This window comes from Bombus affinis, chromosome 13 (assembly GCF_024516045.1).
Source record: "Bombus affinis isolate iyBomAffi1 chromosome 13, iyBomAffi1.2, whole genome shotgun sequence".
Lineage (NCBI taxonomy): Eukaryota > Metazoa > Arthropoda > Insecta > Hymenoptera > Apidae > Bombus > Bombus affinis.
The window spans coordinates 1,050,358-1,072,731 of NC_066356.1; the positions used below are offsets into that span (position 1 = coordinate 1,050,358).

General features: G+C 35.9%; 1 protein-coding gene and 1 long non-coding RNA gene across 5 annotated transcripts; one reads left to right on the forward strand and one right to left on the reverse strand.

Moving 5' to 3' along the window:
• Window positions 1–430: 430 nt before the first annotated feature.
• LOC126923090 (uncharacterized) lies at window positions 431–7,104 on the forward strand. Of its 2 annotated transcripts, none has more exons than XR_007713056.1 (2): window positions 431–553; window positions 5,378–7,104. It is a non-coding gene; the product is annotated as an uncharacterized LOC126923090 (long non-coding RNA). The 2 variants fall into 2 exon arrangements; XR_007713055.1 differs by lacking the exon at window positions 431–553 and adding an exon at window positions 4,099–4,209.
• LOC126923080 (uncharacterized) lies at window positions 1,193–22,178 on the reverse strand. Of its 3 annotated transcripts, none has more exons than XM_050736114.1 (6): window positions 21,992–22,178; window positions 7,322–7,973; window positions 6,807–7,050; window positions 4,819–4,893; window positions 4,422–4,559; window positions 1,193–4,168 (listed from the first exon to the last, which is right to left on the reverse strand). In XM_050736114.1, the coding sequence occupies exons 2-6, from the start codon at window positions 7,352–7,354 to the stop codon at window positions 3,918–3,920; spliced, it is 741 nt and encodes a 246-aa protein (XP_050592071.1). In that variant the 5' UTR covers window positions 7,355–7,973; window positions 21,992–22,178; the 3' UTR covers window positions 1,193–3,917. The 3 variants fall into 3 exon arrangements, with proteins under 3 accessions (XP_050592071.1, XP_050592075.1, XP_050592074.1); XM_050736118.1 differs by lacking the exon at window positions 21,992–22,178 and adding an exon at window positions 21,524–21,962; XM_050736117.1 differs by lacking the exon at window positions 21,992–22,178 and adding an exon at window positions 14,603–14,821.
• Window positions 22,179–22,374: the final 196 nt, after the last annotated feature.

Sequence of the window (22,374 nt, forward strand, 5' to 3'; positions counted from 1 at the left end):
AGTACATCAGAATTCTTTCTATCAATGTACAAACCAATTAACCAATCAATCAATAAGAAAGAAAATTTACATACACAATTCTTGTCTTATAAACTTCAAATTGTCCAACGATATAAGGAAACAACAAAATCACTCCGCGCAAATCGTATCTACATTCTGCACTTTAACTTCTCTACTTAAACAAATTATACGTCGAAATTTCATTATAAAACCCTATATTACCCTTGATAAAGAATAAATTGTACTTAAATATCTAATTGAAAGTAAGTATATGTATAGACTGAACACTTTTTATTATAGGAACACATGGCGGGATCTCACACGCGCCATCTGTAAACAGAAACAACCGTGGTGATAATAATGTGAAATATGATCTGTAATACCGACCATTCAGAGTTTTTATTACGCCCTCTACAATCTATAATATGGTGCCGAATGTAATTAGTCTGTTTAAACGCGCTCCGTTCATTTAAACAAAACTTTAGTTAGTGTTAGTATTAGTGATTAAATTAATTTATCTGAACGTAAATCAGCATTATATGAACGAGAAATCGTAAGTAGTAAGAAGAATCAGTGTACTCTTACGTATATATGAACTTTAGTTATACGAACCTCTTATCCCGCAACGGTTTCAAATGAACGAAATTCTATCGTATATCTAATTTTAATACGAAAGTTGATAAACTTAGAAACAAAGCATATGAAGACAGAGTTAAATTAAAACACTTCAGCCAATCAATTTTGGCAGAATATTATATTGAATCCAGATCACTAGTATATGGCTTTGACAAAACTACTGTTATTGCAAAAACATCTTCATATCTTCCACCAGAACATCGCGAAGCAAATAGAAATTTAAAAATATCCATACAATGTGATTCGATGCAATGAATACAACACCAACTGAACTTGGCACTTTATCCTCCCTTTTCGATTTTCGTTTCTTAATTCGATTGAAATTCGAATCAAATTAAAAAACAACTTCCGGTTTGAACATCCAGTTGGAACTTCCGGTTTGATAGACCAATCATGGACAATGAATTGCAAATTAACAATTGTTATTATTTGATGTAGAAGTACTAATTGCATCGTGATATGTGGCTACAATTAGTAATTACGTAACAAATAATACGAGCCAATCGTCTGTGAGAGCATTTCTCGTTCTATAACGATAATTATTGATATTTTACCGTACTTGTGAATACCCTTTATTTCGATCGTGGAAAAGAGCAATTACATTTATTTTCATGGTCTTGTACACGTGTATAAAGTAAATGTCTTTTATCAGAACGCGTGGGCAGCTGCTTATACTCAACAAGCAAAAGGCGAAGGAACTTTTAATCAGACACTTTTGTGCAGTTCATTCTGAAATCAATGTTCGCTAATCTATATAGAACAATCAATCTGTTCTTCAGATATTATAAGAACTTTAAACGATAACGAGACTGCGCTAGTTTTGTAAGTTAAAACAAATTGTAAAATCACGTACTCGTTATTTTACATTAATTTACTATAATTCGTATTTCATTTCTCGAGTTATACTGGCACTATGTGTATATATATATGTATTTGTACGTTCCTTTTTAATTGTTACGATGAACAATTAGTATATTTGTTGTGAAATTAGAACCAGAATTTTAATTAGCGAACTTTAATTTTCATAATCTTTTGTACGGAGGACAATAAAATTCTTAAAGTTCAAACAACCACAAAGAGCGATACAGTATATAATATAAGTGATATCGATGGCGCAAATTCACCTTTTATGCAGACGTAAAAAGACTCGTTTAAGTAATACTTACTCGCGAGTTCTCAAATGTGCGTATGGATTTATGCCATGAATAAGATGACGAGGAATCATCGTCGTAGAAATCGCGATTCTCAGGATCCCAGAAAGTTACTGAAACTTCCTGTAATCGAACGCTTGAAAATGAGAATAGTGCAAAAAGCAGATATCTCGTTTCGAAAAATTTATGCTTGAAACACGAACACTTTGTATTAGTAAGTAAGTAGAGAAACAATTTACAGTTCGATAATATTTCGCTTGCACCATTCTCAATTTATCGAGAGATAAAATTGGACATGATATTATTTACATAGAGTTAATCTTCTATAATCTTTTACATGAAGAATCATGTCTTTGAACTTTGATTAACGTGCCCTTAACGAGTGTTAAGATAAATCTTAATGTAAAAGTTGTACGATTGAATATTAAATCTCTATCGACTAGCATCGTGGTACTTAATAAATAATCATTCGAAGTAGCGGAATATCTTGATATTAAGTATACTTTTGTGCAAATATTTCATTCGCTTAGTCATTGTACAATTGCATCTTTGATGACTAGAATCGTAAAATTACCTAATAATCATCGTAACTTTGCTCAGGTCCTTAAGTCTTTTACGCATCTTAATTGCTTGCTTTTAATAAAAAATAATTTAATTATCATTCCTTAATTAAATAGCTAATGTTATGTAATAATAATTAAGTAACTTGAGCGTAAGCTTTTAAAGTACATAAGTAATTTTTTAGACGCGTAATGAAATTATGGACCTTGGCAAAAATAAGCGACACTCTTCCTTCTGTTAAACATCAAGATTTTCAAAATTATACGTATATTACATACGAATATATCGCGCTTATTAGCAATTAGTCAATTGCTAATTAAACTTGTTTTAATTCGCGTAACTAACAATAACTCCATTCTATCCAAGAACTTGTAATATTCTCGTGTATCTCGAAATAATTCCATTCCTAACTCCCCCAAAATTGCTGGTTCGTGAAGTTTCATAATTGAACGTTGTTCTCTGAGTTTAATTAATACAATAGCTTTCACTTATGGTATAAGGTTATTCCAAAATAGTTTCTAGACTTGATAGATTGTACAGAGAATATGGGTAACTACTAATTGTTTCGGCATTCCTATTTCTAAATATCTATCTTCTTCTTTGGGCATAATTTCGACACCGAGTTTCACCTAGAATATCGAATATCTATTTATAGAGAAATATTGTCTTTTCAACATTGTTACATATACATATTGCAAATTACGTCGAGAAGATTCAAAATATTTTCTCGTTTACTATATCTCTAGTCTTTAAAGTTCACGAGTATATTGTTGAAGAAGGTAGAAAAATATACACTTTCGTGTAAAAAAATAAATAGTTTGGTGGTTATCTCAGAATTTGATTGTTGTATATAATATCTTATTTTCGTACTCAGTTACCATTTGTTCAAATACGCATGCAATCGTCCATTGAAAGTTTTGCTTCGGCCGAGTTTTAATATCAACGCCTTGCAAACAAGTTGCTTTTAGAATTTTTATTTATGTTAAATTTATTACGCTCATTTCGGCAGATATTCGACGAGGAATATTTCAATTTCTGTTAAATGGTCCCAATATTCTGAACTTCCATATTCCGATATGATAGAAAAATAGTATCTGTTGTCAATAAATTATTTCTATCCTGTTTACGAAATGTTCAATATATTTTTCTCTTAGAGTATCGATGCAATAGCATCGATTAATCCAACCACCTGGGGGAGATGGAAAATTGAATATCGAAGTACATTTACGTTCTGTCTTTTAACAATAACGTTAACAATGTTGACGAACTGGATAGAGAAATGTATGCGAAAGTTAGTTATTTAACCATAAAGATAATCAGAATTAAAATTACCATACAAATGCACCGATATCCAATTTCTTCTTCTTTTCGTCACAAAATCCATTCAGCACTTTATCCATTTTCTTAAAACGTTTTCTTAACACACATACAGCTACGAGCTTGCGCACGATATGTAGTACGTTCGCGTCTTTTACTTTCATCGAATTCACTCCATGAATCACGCACAGGCGACAGTCTCCAATAACGTACGACGAATTTATCAATTATTAGGAAATAATCGAAGACGAATCAACGACCGATTATGGTCGGTTCATCAGCCATCGCAATTTCTTCCGTCGGTGCCTTGTCCCTCTTTCGCTTCCTGGAGAACACTATAAAGGCACAACCCGCGAACAGGTTGCAGAGAAATACTATCCAGGCCAGAATCAGAGAAAAGTCGTACCTCATGTTTGCGCCCTTTGGAAATGTCGTGTGTACATGTTTGCTTTCGAACTCGATCGAGGACAGAAGTACTTGTATCACCACCATGTTACAAGCGGCTGAAACGAGATAAAAACGATGATTGGATCGTTAAAACGTCGTAAGTTAAGGATAATAAAACACAACTTTGAGATCTATTATACGTAGAGCTACTAAAAATTAAACACTAGATCGGAAGTTTACGAGATTTTCTCGTTAATAAAACGAAACATAGAGCGAGAAATAGAATAAAAAATGCAGAGATCCAATAAACCAATAATAAATCTGTATCCATGACAGTTACTAAATTAAACTAGTAATTGTGTTAATTACCACTAATGAAATGTATTCCACCAGCCAATCGTTTGAACATATATCGTGGATTACGAAACGTGTAGATCGAGAAAGAAAAGCCCATCATCATCACGAATAGGCTGATTATCGCGAACGATGCCTGTGTCCTCGAATAATCTGCAAGTGATAGATTGAAAGTGATAGATTCAAGTGTGGCGATGCTTTCACAAATTTCTTTTATAATTAATAGTATCGTCTATCTTTCGATTACGTCAAGTACATGTAGGTTTCATTTTGTATAAGGTCCACAATGATAATGCATTTTTTAAACAAATGTCTCCGTGTATTTCGAGCAAACGTATTTCAAGTGGATGATTCCTCGAAAAAGAATTTTAAAAAAGACAGAACAGTACGCTGGTAATTTAGTTTCACTTACTGACTACGGTGTTTAATCCCGGGTTCAACTTGAACTGCTTCTCGGTCGGGAACATGTCCTGATTCTTGCACTCCTCTGAAAGAAAAAAGATAAAAATGTTGGATATTAAATTAAAAGTTAAACTACCGCTTGATTAATGTAGACTTCGACCCGTTGTTTGCAAGCGTGATGCACGAATCAGTTTGCGTTAAATCCCTGGTTTACAGTAATCACCCTATCCATCTTCATTTCTCTCCCAGCTTCCATTTACTATTTTCTCATCCTGGTTATCTTTCTTTGCCTGGAACGCCTCGTTCGTGTCTCGCGTCATGGTGAGTTATTTTTACGCGCAGCCTTTAAACGGAACTGGAGAGACAATGAGACCGTGATCAATATTTATACCACATGATATTTAATCCTTCGATTACGCGAGCTACGGTCGACGAAACGTGAATCCATCACACCTTAGCGAATATGATTAGGAATTTCCGCGTAAAGACGTCGAATTAGATAAACAATTTAACGATAAAAATTCAACACGTGTCGTTTGTGTTAGTACAAGGATAAATTCTGAAAACAGGTTAGAGATGAAGATACGATGAGAGAAATGATCGATCCCTGGACAATTTATGATGATATTACGGTTATCTAACTCAGTTCTGGCATATACATGATGAAGCACAGGTGTGGAACAGTGGACGTGACGTATGACAAGTCAGTGTACAGCTACAGATGCGGATTCTGGCATAGCCATAATTAACTACAAGGAGTGAAATTAACTGTTTTGGTTAGAAAATTACTCCTCTTTCTTTTTTAGGTCTTTAATTGCTTCGAATCTGCGACATTGTAACGACAAATTCGAAGAGAGAAGATTAAAAATTCTATCGACGATATTTGGCTTAAATCGGCGTATTTTAAAAACATTACGATAATAAGAGGAGTTGCAGCAATTGTGAAAGAAAAGAGAAATCTGTACTCGTAGATTTTTATTTAAAGTTTACCAGGCTAGTGCATCAAAGTGTGAGCAAACGTATAAATTAAGTACCAAGAGAGGTTTATAATCGAGCTTGGTTTATTGAGGTATGGTAAATCTCCGGATGACATAGTGGATGAATATCCGCCTTCTTTAAGCAGAAGTGTGATAAATCAAAGTCTGTTGGGCAACGGTGCGTATTGGTTTAACGTGGTGTAAATGATGGAAACTGTAGGCGAAAGAGGGTAACTCTGATCGTTCAACGTTGAAAGAACGTATGCATGCGTATACTTTGTTGAAAATGAATTATCAATGTTGCAGAAGGTCGTTTGCCTAACATAGTGCAAGTACAACTAATGCAATTTTATTCTACTGTTTCTATTTAAAGCACGGGAAACTAACGAACGAGGTTTCAGAATGCATTTGTTCTTTATGTATATCGATTATCGAACCCGCCTTTTTTGGAACGACGCCATCGTCATTCGGACAGGCGACATATCGTGGCACGTCTCTTATCCCTCGTTCCACAGGTGTGGAATTCTTTGCCATTAATTTGATGAAGATGTAAAATTTCTCAGTGGTCGTTTCCAACGGAGTGTATTGTCGTTTCTGTCACGAGCTCGCCCGAGTCTAAATTACGTATAGCTGGTTTAATTATTGGGAAGGCATGACGAGAGTTGTTCGAGCCAACTACAAAGAGAATAACTTGGCTGTGTTGGGTTTACTTCTTTTTACCATGACTTTGATCAAAGTTAAACTTCATAAACGTAAATCAGTTACAAGGCTCCGTTTTTCCAGTAAATTTCGAATCATTAAATTCATTTTAGGTGACCGATAAAGTATGGCTATCCGATTGAACAGCAATTTCGTTTTATTAAGTTTTCCACGTTTCACAGCAGACCGAACTTTCCAATATCATGTGAAAATAATATAAAAATGAAATGGGTCGTTCTTTCAAATTTCAACGTTGTGTCGAGAAAATACGGAGCAGGAGGATAATATTCGATAACATTTTTCAAACATTCCATACACTTACTGTAGGGGATAATTTCGGTGGAGTTTTCTGACTGTGGCATGGTCCCTTCCACACAACCTCTCCAGAGACCCATATGCTTGTAGATTAATCGTCTACCTTTGCTTGGATCCCCGAGGGGTAAACCTCCTTCATCCGGTGCTTCGACTGTGAACCAGTGATCGGTTCCAATGGCAATCGACCATATGCACACTGACAGGCCAACGAGAACAGTACAACCAAGAAGAATTCGCCTCTCGAAGATTACCTGTACAACAAAACACACACGAAATATCCAGAGATTTCATCTCGGTCCCGTTTCCTTAGTTTGTAAAAATAAATACTTATAAATATATACAAATATCTAATTATAATATTTTATTTTCATTCAAAATTTTGTTACGTTCGCAGAAAAAATTTAGGGAATCGTTCTATTAGAATCTTTTATCGCACATGCAGTGAACAGGAAGTTGAAATGAAACGGTTAATTATAAAATGAGACGAGACAGAAATAAAAGCAAAAACGTATGATATTGTACCTGATTATATAACGCTTTCATTCGACTCGCCATTTTGTTCAATCCTTTGAATACCTGGAGTTCCTATTTGGCAGACGTAACGGTCTACTTCTCCTTTGTGGTCCGACTTAATCACTTTGCTTAGTGCGTTACCATATTGCATTCGTTATATATTCAGAGCTAACGTTTTCAGATGGCATAAAAAAGTTTTGATAAAACTAATATCTAATTATGTACTTGTCAGTTTTCCGAATATTCTTAATATTTACTGAATCTGTTTCCTTACAAAGAAATTATCGATATTTCATTAGACGTGAAATTTACAGTGACATTTGTATTAATACTTTAGACATTCATTTACGTAGTTCTGATTGGTTCGAGATTTACGTTTACAGGAATCAATGAGAAGCTTCCTGAAAGGTTTCAACTTCTTTGCTTTCTTTCTCTTTAATTCTCGAACATCTTCGTTATTTCTTTCAGGCATTCATTTCGATTATTTGTGTCACTTTTCCCAATAATATTCCACTCAGTAGCTTCCATTTCTTTTCTTCTGTTCTGTATTTCGATGATTATAATTTTAATTCTTTAGAACTCTTCAAAAAGAAAGTTTCTTCTTACGATCACTTTGAATTCACGTAGTTTCACAGTTTCGTGAAATGTTGTTTGATAAAACCTGAAAAAGTAGAGAAAAGAAAAATCCATGATAGAGAAGCTGCGTAGACAATCGATACGATAACAAAGAACATCCGAGTTCTTTGACAGTCAATTCCAATCATGTATCCATCTTTTCACAAATCACTTACAATTATTTGGCACGAATTTGAAATTTCCATGGATACTTGGCTCTCTTCGTCGCGATTAGTATACCGTTATTCTTTACACTAATATGGTTATTAACTTTGTAAACTGATCAAACATGCCTTAACATAATATGTACATTACACGTTTATCTAAACATGAAATATACAATCACAATGGAAATTAGAAGGACGAATTTTAGATTCATTAACTTGGTAACAAATTTGTATTGCACAACGTAGCTTGTATTCATCTTCTTTATCTGATGCTTTTAAGATTACTTAACTTACGTTGTACAGTAATATTTTAGTGTTGAGTTGAGCGAAGTTGAGTAGCTCGGACGCCAGTATAATTTTAAAATTCCTTGGCTTTAAGTGTCTTTAGGGTTTATGGCTGAGAGTTGGGCGTAGTCAGGAATAATTTGTGAGCTACTGTCATGTCTCCCATTTTAATTATTTACCGGTTTTATCGCCGCAAACTTTGATATGTGAGCCATTCAGGGACCAGACTGCGTAATAATTGAATGGAACTCCTTACAATTAAATTAATGATATCAACTTTGTAATATTCCGATATACAGTAAAATAAAACGCAGTATCTCCTATGCAGACAAAGAAGCTACGAGTTTGTGGTTTGAAAAACGACAATGCAAAAACACGAAGAAACATATATAAGTAAATTATACTACTACGTGCCTGAAATAATTTGGCAAGAGCTGGACCTTCTGCCGAAACGTATCAATTTCATTCTATTCGCCTTTACTACAAGGTTACAGCACGTCAACTCCTCGAAGCAGCCAAATTAAATAATGCACCATGCCAAGTGTAGAATTTTGTTGTCATGTTCTCAGAGAACGCGGGATTAGGAAGAATAATCTCAACGGAAAAAACGTGAAATGTGAACAATCATCCTAGACAACGTGCATAGTCACGTGTGAATTTATTTGTTTTGTCAACGAAATCCACAATTTTGTATCATGCCTGTTCCAACAAAGTAACTTCGTTAATCTAACCAATCATTTGTTAGCTCTCGCGCCGCTATTATGATTGAATATAAAGTATCCGAGCAGTTACGAATGACTGTATTAATTACAATCCAAACAATTTTAATCATAATTTTTTCCCAATCGTAATCCTATGCGCCAGTCTAAATGTAAATAAACTAGAACAGGATTAATCGGACATGATGAATGTACGTAATTCCTCCGTCTGTTCGGCTTATAATTTCTCAAAATTGTTGTGAAAAGGGAGACATCGATCCTCGAGTGCAATCATTTTGCCCTTTTATACTTCATCGGCGCGGACAACGACGTTGACAATGCGAAAATTTTTTCTTGTATCGTTTTCACCGATATGAAATGGAAAATGTGAGAAGGCTATTACGACAATAAATTTAAATTGTCACGATCATTGAACCATCTTCATCCAGGAATCTTAATCCAGAGATCTAGAAAACACTGTCTAGAGAAACTCCTTCGAATTCGTCAGATGCGCGAGAGATGAAAGTTATCGACGTGATGTTTGAATAATTCGATACAGAACGAAAATAGAAAAGAGGCGGTTCTAGCTAGAGATCGTGAATAGAATTTACAGATTATAAAGTAGACAATTTATGGATTTCTTTTTATATTTTTCTGGTTAATCGGCCTATATTCGTTGAGCGTGAATCGTACAAAGAGAAAATAGACACGACGAACGCAGGTATAATACGGGAGTTGAGAAACTAGGTATGAGTCGCATGAGTTGTTTACCAGAAACGGAACATTTTGGCAAGACAACATCGACTGGCAGGCATCGGTAAATCGAAGATTTACTCTATATCGTTTCGTACTCTTCGATGAAATCTACGCTTCAATGAGACTATTTACTAATTAAAGTTTTCCGAACAATTAATTCGTAGCACTTTTGGCATAGAGTACGCAGAGTAAACAATCCAGGATAGGAATATGTAAACACAAACAAAATACGTATTGCGTTACTGGCATGTGGCGACTGTTTCTCCTGCAGAGTGTTGGCCCGCATCGTACAAGAATAAGTAAATACTGGTAATATCCATTCTATGAATTTTTGGTAATGAATGTTGTTATTAAATATATAGAAATGTAAATATTGATTATACGAAGCAACATATTGTTAATAGTGACTGATATCTATAGGAAAATTGGTTTACATTTGTTATCCGGACTTCTTTCAATTATTATACACGCGGTATAGAATCCTTTTGTTGTTAATTAAAATTTTAATTATGTTTGTTCCACGATCTGACTCGTCCGATACAAAATACATCCATTTTGCTGAAATTGATCGTATTTCAATAAAAGGCGGTTTAACGCGAACCCCTTCTGCGCGCAAAGAGGCAAAAATTTAATCGATGTCAAGAATACGCGGGTAGGTTTCATATACGAAATTAATGGTAAGGTAAAATGGAACAAAAATGTTTCTTTTTATAGAAATCGTAAATTAAATGTTACTCAACTACTAGGAAAATTCTACTTGTATGCTGAAAGCAATATTTCAACAACAGTGTTTAGAAAACTGGAACTTGTTGTAAATAATATTAAGATTAAATTCATACGAGATCATAGGGAAAAAGGCTACTGAGAAATCCATTTCAGAAAAGATAATAAACGCGCAAACATATTCTAGTAATGAATTATTATTCTCGATGAATGCTACAACTGTCATATCGTGTTTCAGTTTTAATATCAAGCGATCAAACGATCAGAATATCACGCAAAAGAAACTACCACTGGCAATCGAACGATCGCCAAAAGTATCTTAAAGCCTACGATTTGTCGATGGATGTGTTTATCATAGCACACATGCAGACACGAATTTATGAGACTCGCAAATCGTGAAAAACGATCTTCGTGATCTATCTGTAGACATAAATTATCATATACAGTCACGTAACACAAAGTAATCATATCAATATACCAATATTCGCTGTTGTTTAAAAATGTTGTAGGAAGTTTTTCCTAAAACCTCTCTTACAAAATGAACCAAGCGGAGGAGAGAAAAAACAGGCTGTTTTGCTGATTTTGTATCGTATAGCGTGTTTAACTTGTGACATATGAAACTACAGAACCGCATATTTTTTTCTTTTTCATCTCTGATCAGAGAATAAACTTTGCAGAATTATTTCAGATCTTTTTAAAACCTAAAACACGTTCGTATGCTATGTTTCCCAGAAATTGAATATTTTTTTTTTAAAGAAGCTATTTGACGTAATTTTATTTCCCGGGCAAAGTATTCCAATAACATCAAAACATTCCTTTGTGCTTTCAGGGTGGGTGTTTTATAAAAATGATAAATAATTTTATTAATAATGCCATTGCGGCAGATCGTACAGGTATAATATAGCGAAGACAGGGTCATAGGAGGTTCCATCGAGCTGAGGAATTACCGGCATTTGGCCTAGTTTTTACGAAACACGTTCCCTTTTTCACTTTTATGACGCATTAATGAACTTGGTTTTTTGCCTCCACGTGAAAAAAATTCCGTTACGCGAACGTTGCTAATAATTTGATTTTCCCGCACAATTTTAGAATGAATTAACCTTATTTCCATTGGACAGCGTTACTTTCATTCGTGAAACGAGAAGCTGTGTTTTCGGTACAAAATTGGAATCTCTGTTCCGTTCATTAATTTTGCAACGGAGGAAAAGATTGTAGCTTGACTGACATTTGCTAGGAGAAGCTACCAGGAAATTAAAGTTATAATTTTCGCGATATTCCCAAAGAATTATATTTCGATGCTGTTCATAAATTCATTCGAATATGCGATGAACGTTAATTATAATGTTGGAGACGTGTAACGACGCGTAAGCTAACAGGATTTCAAGCGAAGTTCTTTTTTAACTTCCGGATTCTATAGTACGCGCGGTGGTCTCAAACTTCTGGTCGGTAATTTATACAGTATTAACAAGAAATTAATTAGTGAAATAATTAGACTTGGCATTATTCGTCAAAATTTGTCGCCAACAATTTCTAACATGTATAAATAGCACGATTACATAATTTTCCTAGTGCATATCCCAAGGCACCTAATGAAATATTACGAATATTTCTGGAAATGAAAAAATAAACACGCACGTAAAAGTATAAACATATTTACAAGTCCATTGGGTAACGACGAAGAAGATTGGCATTTAATTTTCATTCCAGATTCGAACTAAAGTAATAGTGATTTAAACTCTTGTTATTAGGGTTGAGAATAGGGTAATGGCATTATTTACTTATGGATCTTATAGACTTATATATTACGATACATGCTCCATTTCGTTATGTACTTTGTCCTAGTTTAGTCATTATAAGCACTACTACTTAACTTTCAAGTTGATCGTACAATTTTTAGTTGTGAAACAAGTGGCAAATGGCAAATCTTTAAACTGTTGGCGCGGTGTACTATTAAATCACACAAGTTAAGTAGGTTTCAGTGGCAATTTGTTCAAATAACTTCGTTGACTTATTTTGTAATATTACAATGATACGAATTTTGTTAACATCCTCGGTATGCCAGTTTCATTATTTGGTCCTCTCACAACATCGTTGGCCCTTTTACATCACCAGAGAAAATATGTTACAGATTGAATTTTATCCTAACTTCTTGAATGAACGTTCAAAGTTTGGCACGAATTACGGTAAAACTCTATTTGTCCAAATCCATTGAATTGATTCCCAATAGGAATTTACCGATCTCTACAGTATCTATATTTTTTGGTACAAATGATGGGAATCCGCACTCTTGATAATCGAATTCATTCAATCGAACGATAATGAAAATTTCGGTCAAATAAATGAGATATCTCGTCCAAAGCGTTCAGTAGGCTATGTTAAGAATCCGTCATACCAGATATAGAGACGACGCTGGAAAAAAATCCCATTATAAACTACAAAGTAAAGTTGGCATAAATTCATAATTGTCGTGAAATTTACGAACGATGTCGCTGTCCGAGTGAAAAAGTTCCTTGCGCAGAGGCAAACGGTACGAAATTAAAAAACGATCGGTGCCGACAGAGTCCAACCTAAGATTACAGAGTGCACGTGGCTCAACCATTTCATCTCAAAGTGTTAACGATACATAAAAGTCAAGCGTTCGATGTTATCGATGTTCATCGTTTTTCATTGCGACGATGACGTCAATGCACTCGCTATTGTTTTATTCGTTTACAAGCGCAGAACCGCAGAGCAGGACGCTGCACACCGGTTTATTTAACCGCAGCTGCAGCTGCGCATACTGCGCATGGAGTTATAAATGCTGACAAAGCGAACCGTGCAACGATCTGTCAGACTGTAGACACGACACCCACAGTGGCTATTTTTGAAAATCGCCGCCTTTTTTCCTCCCTACGCCGTTCTTTTCTAATATTTATCCGCCTTTTAATGTACCGAAATATATGGATCACCTGTTCATTCGCTGAAACGGACCAAATACTCTCCAAATCGATGTAGAACTTCTTAACACTACAATTACCAGACTCATTAAAATGACTAATTCGCAATCTTTCATAGATGTTTCGAAAATTTGAATGTTTCTTTTTTTTTTTATTAAGTGCACTGCCATAAATTTCTGCCACAAGTTCAAAAAGAAATTCGATTGCTTCGAGTCTGTTATCTAATCTACTGCAAAGTACCTTAAAAGTGAGTGATAAAACTGTCACGAACAGTCTTTACAGCTGTCTGATTTTTTATCTCGACCTGTTGAGTTTCTCTCTTCAACTTTTTCTGCTTCAATAGTACATAAAACATAGATCTACGTAAACATATGTAAATCTGTTTCCCATCGGTAGGTATTCGAGTTTCCGAGGAAATATTAGAAAAATAAAAGGAGGTAGAGGAAATCTATTTCTTCGAGCCTGTACCTTGAACAACGAGAATAATAAAATTTGCACAACAATGACTATAAGAATCGACGTAAAAAATATTTGGCCCACATTCAGAGTCTATTGTTACGGTTGTGAAATCTTTCTCAAACGAGCTTCTTAATGTCGTGCTGTAAGGATGACTTTTACAATCACGTTGTTCGCCAAATTGTTAAAAACGAACAATTTTACGACTCCGTTACGTTGAAGAAAGGGGGATACTTTTCAATAAGTTATAGAAGGGAGAAATAAGAAAGCGAAACGGTCGATTATTCCGCCGTTTGAAAGCAGCAACTTCTTTTTCATCTTCGTTTCAAAGGTGGAAAACTAAGAAGATAAAAAGAACCTACCGGACAGGATAGCTTTTGCCAAAGGAGCAAAATAAAAATGATAGAACGAATGCCACTGAGACAATGACGTTCCGAACGAAATGTTCGTCGATTTATCGTCATCGTAGCGTCCTCGTCTCCTTTTTTTCCTCTTTCCTTCCTTTCTCTCTCTCTCTCTCTCTCTCTCTCTCTCTCTCTCTCTCTCTCTCTCTCTCTCTCTCTCTCTCTCTCTCTCTCTCTCTCTCTCTCTCCGTCTCATCCACTACGTCGATGATTGATCGTTGTGGATGGCAGAGGAGTTTATGGGACTTACCGTCGAATATAACGGCGAAACACGAAGTTACAGCGTTCCTAAATTTCCGTCGATGCTATTCTCGCCCTGAACCGTCGAAGACAAGCGGAAATACACGGACGTCTGCTTAGAATAGAATCAGAGCCAAAGATCTGAGGGGTTTGTTTGCTCATGAGCAAATTCAAATCAACGAACACGATGACTACCTGACAGGAACGTCATTGTTGCTCTCTAAATGCACCGTACCTATCGATCGATCTAAGCGTCTGTGTCAATTTATTATTGGCCTACATTCTCGATTCATTGTAATAGAAAATTCAACACCCGCCAGACTAGTCAGCAATCGTTCGTGCTTCAACGCGGTTTCAAGCGGATCAACCGATAGAAAGGAGACACAAGGATAACAGAAACGAAAGATACCGAGAGTCTTAATCAACTTTTAGAAAGTGCGAAGTCTTGTAAATAGGAAAATGTATAATTTTGGTATTAATAACGGCGATGCTTTAATATCAATAATAATAAATTTGTCATTCTTTAGTACTCTTTTGGATCTTCCAATGTTGATAAATTAATCGAAGAATGCGCAAAAACTATGATATTTTATTCTCAAGAAATAAAGTAAATCAAAATGGTAAACATGTAAGGAAATTTTGCAAGGAGATTTTTCAGTAAAGTTGGTTTCGAAACTTCGGCAAAAATATTGATACACGCATTTATATGCATATAAGCAACGGAATTTTTCTCCGAGTTCTGAGAATTTTTCAAAGTACGGGAAATACAATTTCGTTCTGGTATATCGGTTTATACAAGGTAGTTGATCTGACAGGAAAGTTGCTTTCCACGTTATGACATCATTTTAGTCAACTTCATACACTTCGAAGGAAAATAAATACGAGAATAACATACAAGCTAAGAAGCACGATTGTTGACAAGAAGTAAAATTAGCAGGAAGAATAATAATCTTACGTCGAAGGCGTCACGGTGAACTTCAAAACTTTCTATGTTATAATTATAAATCGAAATTTCGTAATTATCCTCGTCGTGCTCGTTCAATATTTACCCCTTTCGGAAATGTAGAGATTTTATCAATAATTACGTTGATGTCTAATCGTTGGAAATTTTAGCGAATCAAGGATAATACTCAATTGCGTATTTACACATGTCAGTAAGCTGCCAACTCCCTTGATGGAATCCCTTGCGGATCGCTAAATGCGATTAACACTAATTACTAACGCATCGCGTGCTACGCGAGACATGGTGTTGGAAACATGTCGGAAATTACCAAATATATTAATTACAGTTTCCCGAAACACTAAACATGTTAGGTAGTTCCGATTAATTAACCGAAACCGACAGAAGCTTTCGATTAATTTCACACATAAACACCGATACCGTCTAGGGTATGAGATCTAAGAACTCCGCCCGAGCGTTTGAAATAAAACTCCTGAAACGAATCGATCAATTTGCGCGTGACAGGTATCTCTCACATATCTGACAAATCGATCCACGTAACTCCCTGGTAAATTGAGAAGACAGGGTAACGTTAATAGGCGATTGACACCGAGTAGAACGTCGACACGTGTCAGTGCAGATCGCGTGCGTATACTCAGCCCAACCCGACGCGACGCGACGAACGAGCCTCGAACTCGGAGCGATCGACCAGCCAGTCTTCGCCAGAAATAGGTCCCTGGCAGTAGTTATATTTTTAAATAATTTCTCGACGACCTACGACAATTGCGTGGCACGCAGCACGTTTTTGTTGATTAAACTCGCGGCTCTTATCACTCGCGATCTTTCTTTAAGTAACACCGATGATAAAATAATTTCGTTATTATCCAGAATATGTATAGTATAGACTTTGGAAATATTTTTGCCAACTTTTCATTCTTCTGTGGCTTCTTAATAACACGCTCGCACTTCGTAGCTTCGGAGAAATGGAAATTTTTATACAGCCAACTGGAATAAAAACTGGACTAAAAAAGGAACAAAGTTACTTTTCACGACGGGCTTTTGTCGCTTTATTCTGTCTCATTTCTACGAAATAACAACTTTTTTCGAATAATATATTTCTCAACGATGGAATCCGATTGCTACGAAATAAATCCCACGCCTAGAATTTCAAAGCTTTTAAAATTTCCATACAGCTTTGAATCATTTGAAACACGGACGAAGTACAAACATACTCCGGTTGTCTAAAGTCTAAATGTTTTTCATTTCGACGGGCAAACTGTTGCAGTCGTATATTATCTATGAGGAAGAAAAACGGTCACATGTCAGTCGATAAATACGAACGGAAAGAATTCACAGTTCAAAGCCAATTCGCTTCATCTATGTATCACGACAGTTCCAGCTTCCTCTGTTGCTATTTTTCGCGTCTTTCGTCGATTCGGTTCATTGTATCGAATTAATTTGTAATTCCAGTAACATTGACCAGACTCCTTACAATCTGTTCTCTCCTTTTGTTTTTCAAACTGCTGTGTTTTAAAGGCTGATGTATGCAGTCCGTCTGTTTTGGTTGGACGGTATAAATACAATGGTCAAAAGCTGGGGAGCTATCTTCGAGTAAACACAGACGTTTCCCGACTTCGTTGGTTGGCACGAGAATACGTGAGAAAATTCAGAGTAGCGGTACCTTGAGATGACCGTAAGGATTTACAACGTGATTAGGGTAAGAAACGAGTATTTCCGTCAAAGGAAAGGTTGGATCCTTTTCATTCAAATGGCCATGTAACGAAGATAAGAGGAGTTTCCCCGGGGATAAGAGCACGCTCGGAAATTTTCTTAATGGCTGTTTGCTAACTATGCGGAACTACAATCGTGTCGAATAGAAAAATTGCCGGCGGTAATATATTTTATATGTTCCGTCTCTCGAGAACAGATAGTATTTAAAATCGCCAACCACGCTAATAAATGAACGTATGAATAGGATAATGGGATGATAGAGATAAAGTTAATAGAGAGAACGGTAATTCCGTTAACGCTAACGACATTATCAGGCAGAGATTAAACATGCGGAAGGATTGTTAATGGTGGTCTTAATACGCTCTTTTTGCTACTTCGTCATTTAGAGCTCCTTCTGTCTCACGCTTTAATGTGCTTACGTAACAGCTCCATAATATAGGATAGAAATGAAGAAATGTTAGTCACGTAGCATTATGATTAGCTTGGGATATTTTTAAAAAATTTAGCAGACCAGTAACATATGGAAGCGTGGTATTTTTCACGGATATGAAAATGATAGATAGGCATACTATCTTTATCAAGCTTTGCTAACTCCGTTAAATAACTAATCCAAAATTTCTACACGGCGTTATACCGTAACATATCTTCCGATAAAATTAATAAATCAGTATAATTTGGCAAGTACATCAGAGGTGCTAGCTGACAGTAACGAAATATCGTACAGAAAGAAACACGAGATAAATTCAGCGGGATTTGCAAACATCGTAAGACGTATACGCATTCATCCGATCTTTAAGAATGAAAACAGCTTGGAATTTTTACATCGCAGTTAATAATTCGAGAAACGATAACAAATTACATCATTATTGACCGAAAGCGGTTTCTCAGATTACGAAAACTTTTCATCGAAATATCAATATCAATTTCATCGAAATAAGATCATCCACTTTTTCCTTTCGAGGATATTGACAATGTCTCTCTGCGATTTACGATAACCGTAAATAAATTACTAATAACGTCCGTAAAGTTCAAACGGGTAGAATACGTGAAAATTTTGGGCATGAACGGACGCGTTCAAAGGAACATACCGTCTGCCAAAATTCGCTACCAACCGGTGACAAAAATATTCCTAAACAAATGATTCATAAAGATAATCACATTTATCATTTGATAACGTTTAGTAATGGTTCTGATCTGAAATCGGACTAGAGGGTCTGTTACCGAACCAAATAAAGCGTTACGCCTCGTCGCCGAATATTGCAAGCGCAGAAGAAATAATTGATGCTGTTGAAGCGCAGCCAATTTTCACAGGACTCTCTGTGCACTCATATATTCGTTAACTTGACGATAACAAATACGATACACTCTCTTGGGCGAAATTGATAAACATATCCCTTTATCACTCATTATTAATTAAAACCGGAGAAAAATGTCAAAGCATTTTCCTAATTCCAACTGTGCTGAATCTTCTACTACTTTTGTTGTAGATTCAAAATTTATATTACATCGATCGAGTGATTTTTCTATTTTATTTATATTTCGCCACTTTTGTTAACAGCTTGTTCAAGAGACATTCAAAGTAACATATCGAAAAAGTAAAACCTTTACAAGTCCTTCGGATGGTGGATAAGCAACGAAGCTCATTTGTGCTTTCAACCGTGACACCTAAACTGCGAATATTTTCACATAGAACGTCTAGTAGCTGTAACTGATTTATCGCGTTTGGTCAGTTTTCATCTTCGTGTGTGAACATAAACCGTCGAACAAAAGACATTCGGTGACCCGTGACAAATCCTTGCTATAAGCAGTAAAAACCACCTTACTATCGTTGCCTGCAAAAGAATCTTACGCATCTCGCGACAGACGTAAAGATTTGTATACATTTATAAAGGTTGTAAAGATTTTTATATAACACAGCGAAGAAATAAATCTTTGTACTTCAGGGAATACGACAGAAAGTAAGGAGGGTAACAAAAATGTTAATGATGTTCTGCGTTGTAAAAGTAAAATGGGATTTTGGTAATGTGAAAAATAGTAGCCTGAATGTTATTATTGTGAATGGCACCAACTGTAGGGCACGATTACTGTTTAAAACTGATTATAACTTCTGCCGTATTCTTGAACTGTTTGAAGAACGAAGGACAAAGAGTAAAGAGGACACGAAAAAGAGAAGCGATATAGTGAAAATAGTATAAATTGATTAAACATAAAAGAAAAATAAGTAGAAAATGTGATATCTTCTACGTTTAAAAAGTTTTACGATCGTTTTGTAAAGAAATTTGATCTTTGATCTAGAAATGTAAATTATTTTAGGTTTCAATAACACACGTGTCCGGAAAAGAAATTAAATTGACACCTGACGTATAAAATTACTGTTCCTCTAACACGTTATGATTTTAAACGTGATAAAAGCTTCTGCTGTTGGCCAGGATCAAAGGAAAATCAAGAGAAATGCAATATCGAATAACGCAATCGCTTCATACTAATTGCCATTAGCCTGCTGATTGGTAAGCAAAGTTACGAGCAATTTCCACCTAGTATTAGGACGCGATAATCAGCATTTCCTTCATTAATCCTCAAATCCTCGACGAGGATGCCGTTATAAAGATTTCGTTGCGCCAGAGCAGAGGTTAATTAGGGTGGCGTATAAAATGAAAAGTTCAAGGTACATTACAAAGTCTGTTGTCAGGAAAGTCATCGGCGTTAGTACTACGCGTTTCAATGGCACTTTATTTGTTCGAGAAATTCATACGAGTCCTGGTCGAGTGAACAAAAGCGTGTCAATGCCATTCCACGATGATTATTATCGATCTCAACCACTGTGAGAAGAATTTATGTGTTATACATATACCGTGATTATTATCGTATTACTTTTTAATGGATTCACCGCGGGAATAGAATCTATGTCTCGTATTTACAAAAGTGGAAAAAAGCGTGATATTCAACTACCATAACGTATCGCAATATACATCTGGATTCATTCATAAATTATATACATAGAAACAAGTATGATCTTTCTTTTTTTTAAATTACAGCAAATCGTTCCATAGATTTTAAGTAAAGTAAATAATTTGTAAAATGCAAATAAAAACGAGATACAGCGACTTTCCGAAGCTAAATCTCTAGTTTTGATTTCAACAGCTTCGAAAAAAAGTTCCTGCTATTGTGGTGCGATGTATGGGGTTCGCAAGATGCATAAAGGAAATTTAGCCAGAGGGTGGAAACCAGGGGTAGACGAATATCGAACCCACACACCACAGCCACGTTAGGGTGAAAATTCCAAACTTAACCCGCAGTCAATTTACAAGTTACGAAAGCTAGTCGTAACATGCGAAACTGTTGTTTATCACGTGATAAGAGGTAAAAAGTTTCGTGGAAAGATTTTCTCGTACGAGCGTGATTATCGAAACTCGAACGATTGGAATATCGTTGTTTGCGATATCGAGAAAATATTTTGCATTCTAAGTACATATAAACTTCTTTATGTATATCCAATATTCCAATCGATTTTCTCCCTGGTCGGATTATTTAAAGCCGTAGCTGAACAATAACAACATAAACAGAAACAATGTATCCGCAAAATTTCGTCGAATTTTAAGAATCGCGGTGTGAAACCAAGTTGTAAATAGAACGAGAAGGTATTCACCTCGTAAAGATCGACGACGTTAATTCTCGCAAACAAAATATGTACTCTGGAATAATAAAATTCCCGCGTGACAAAAAGGTAACATTTTAAGTACTCGACGTTGACAAAGTAATTTTAGGAAGTACCAAAACACTTATTTCGTGACGGCCAACAAAATTTTAATGAAATTTCTGCAAAGCAGACTTCTATTTTTTCATTATGACAGTACCTTTGGACATAAAAAGCTTCTAGACCAGAAGATACTATTGTATAAGACCTGCTGAGTTACTGACGCTATAAAATTTTTCCTAAACTCAAACCTTCTTTCGTTACTTTAAATTAGTTTAAACATAGCATTGTATAATTGAAAGAAAACAATATTCCATAATTCCTTCCACGTTTGATGACAAGCAAATAACAGAAGAAGACTGCGGTTGTTTATGCATTTCAGAAAAATTTAAACTGTATAAAAATATACGGAATATGCATGATATAGAGAAGCGTATAAAATATTCAAAATAAAGTACTCATTACAGTATTAGCATAATAATTATAAAATTATGAATATGCATAAACATCTACAATCCACGTATAAGAACGTGTAAAAATGTTTTATGAAAACAATATATAATTACCACTATAAAAACAGTAACGTAGATGGTTTAAAATTGCATACTGCATGGTTTAAAACGGAATAAGTACTGTATACTGTAGCAGCGGTGCTGGTATTACGTTTCCGTTGAAATCGTGTTCCAACAAATCTCTTCTCCATGCACGTTTCCGATTAAACAAACCTCGTAACACAAACGATCGACACGTGAACCGACATGAAATTTCGCGGCAGCCACACGTTTAGCCACGGATCGGTGTCCGCGAGGTGGGCAACATCAAAAATAAAGTCAAAGCGGCCGCGTCGTAGTTGTCGTGGCGTAAAAAACGGAGATTACGAGGCGCGGAGAGCGAAAAAATCAAGATTCATGCGGCATGGCGTAAGAGAAACAATAAGCGTGGAAGGAAAGCGTGGGTGACTGTTCAACGAGGCACCTCGTTGACACGTGTCCGTATACCACGATTCGGACTTCCAGCTCTACTGTCGACTTTACCTCGATCTTTCTTGCGTCTGACGATGTGTTTCGATGCCCGAGACGACGCAGAATTCCTTCCACTGGCGAGTTATCCGGTTTCGTCTCGTGGAACTCGAATGAGTTCGAAATAAACCGCGAGGGTAAACGTACCACCTACACACGTTGCCGGTTGGCCCGACACTGGTCGTACACCGACTACTTGCTGCGTGACTTCGCAGCGGTGAGCGGAACTCCCAGTGGGGGTAGCGACAGGAAATGGAACGTGGGGAAACTGACGAACCAAGGGCTAGAAGGGAAAATATGCGAAGGAGAGACTCTAGGAAAAAAGAGTGGGATATCGAACCCTCCGTTCGTATAACGTTCACGGCCGACTGCATTTTCAGAAGCATTTATTTGGTTTT

What these genes read in the sequence shown, in the direction of transcription:
- LOC126923080 (XM_050736114.1), bottom strand. Translation starts at nt 7,354, where the DNA reads ATGGCGAGTCGAATGAAAGCGTTATATAATCAG. An exon ending in GGGATTAAACACCGTAGTCA is followed by an intron (nt 4,560 to 4,818) that starts GTAAGTGAAACT and finishes TATCACTTGCAG; the next exon opens with ATTATTCGAGGACACAGGCA. An exon ending in TGGAATACATTTCATTAGTG is followed by an intron (nt 4,169 to 4,421) that starts GTAATTAACACA and finishes ATCTCGTTTCAG; the next exon opens with CCGCTTGTAACATGGTGGTG.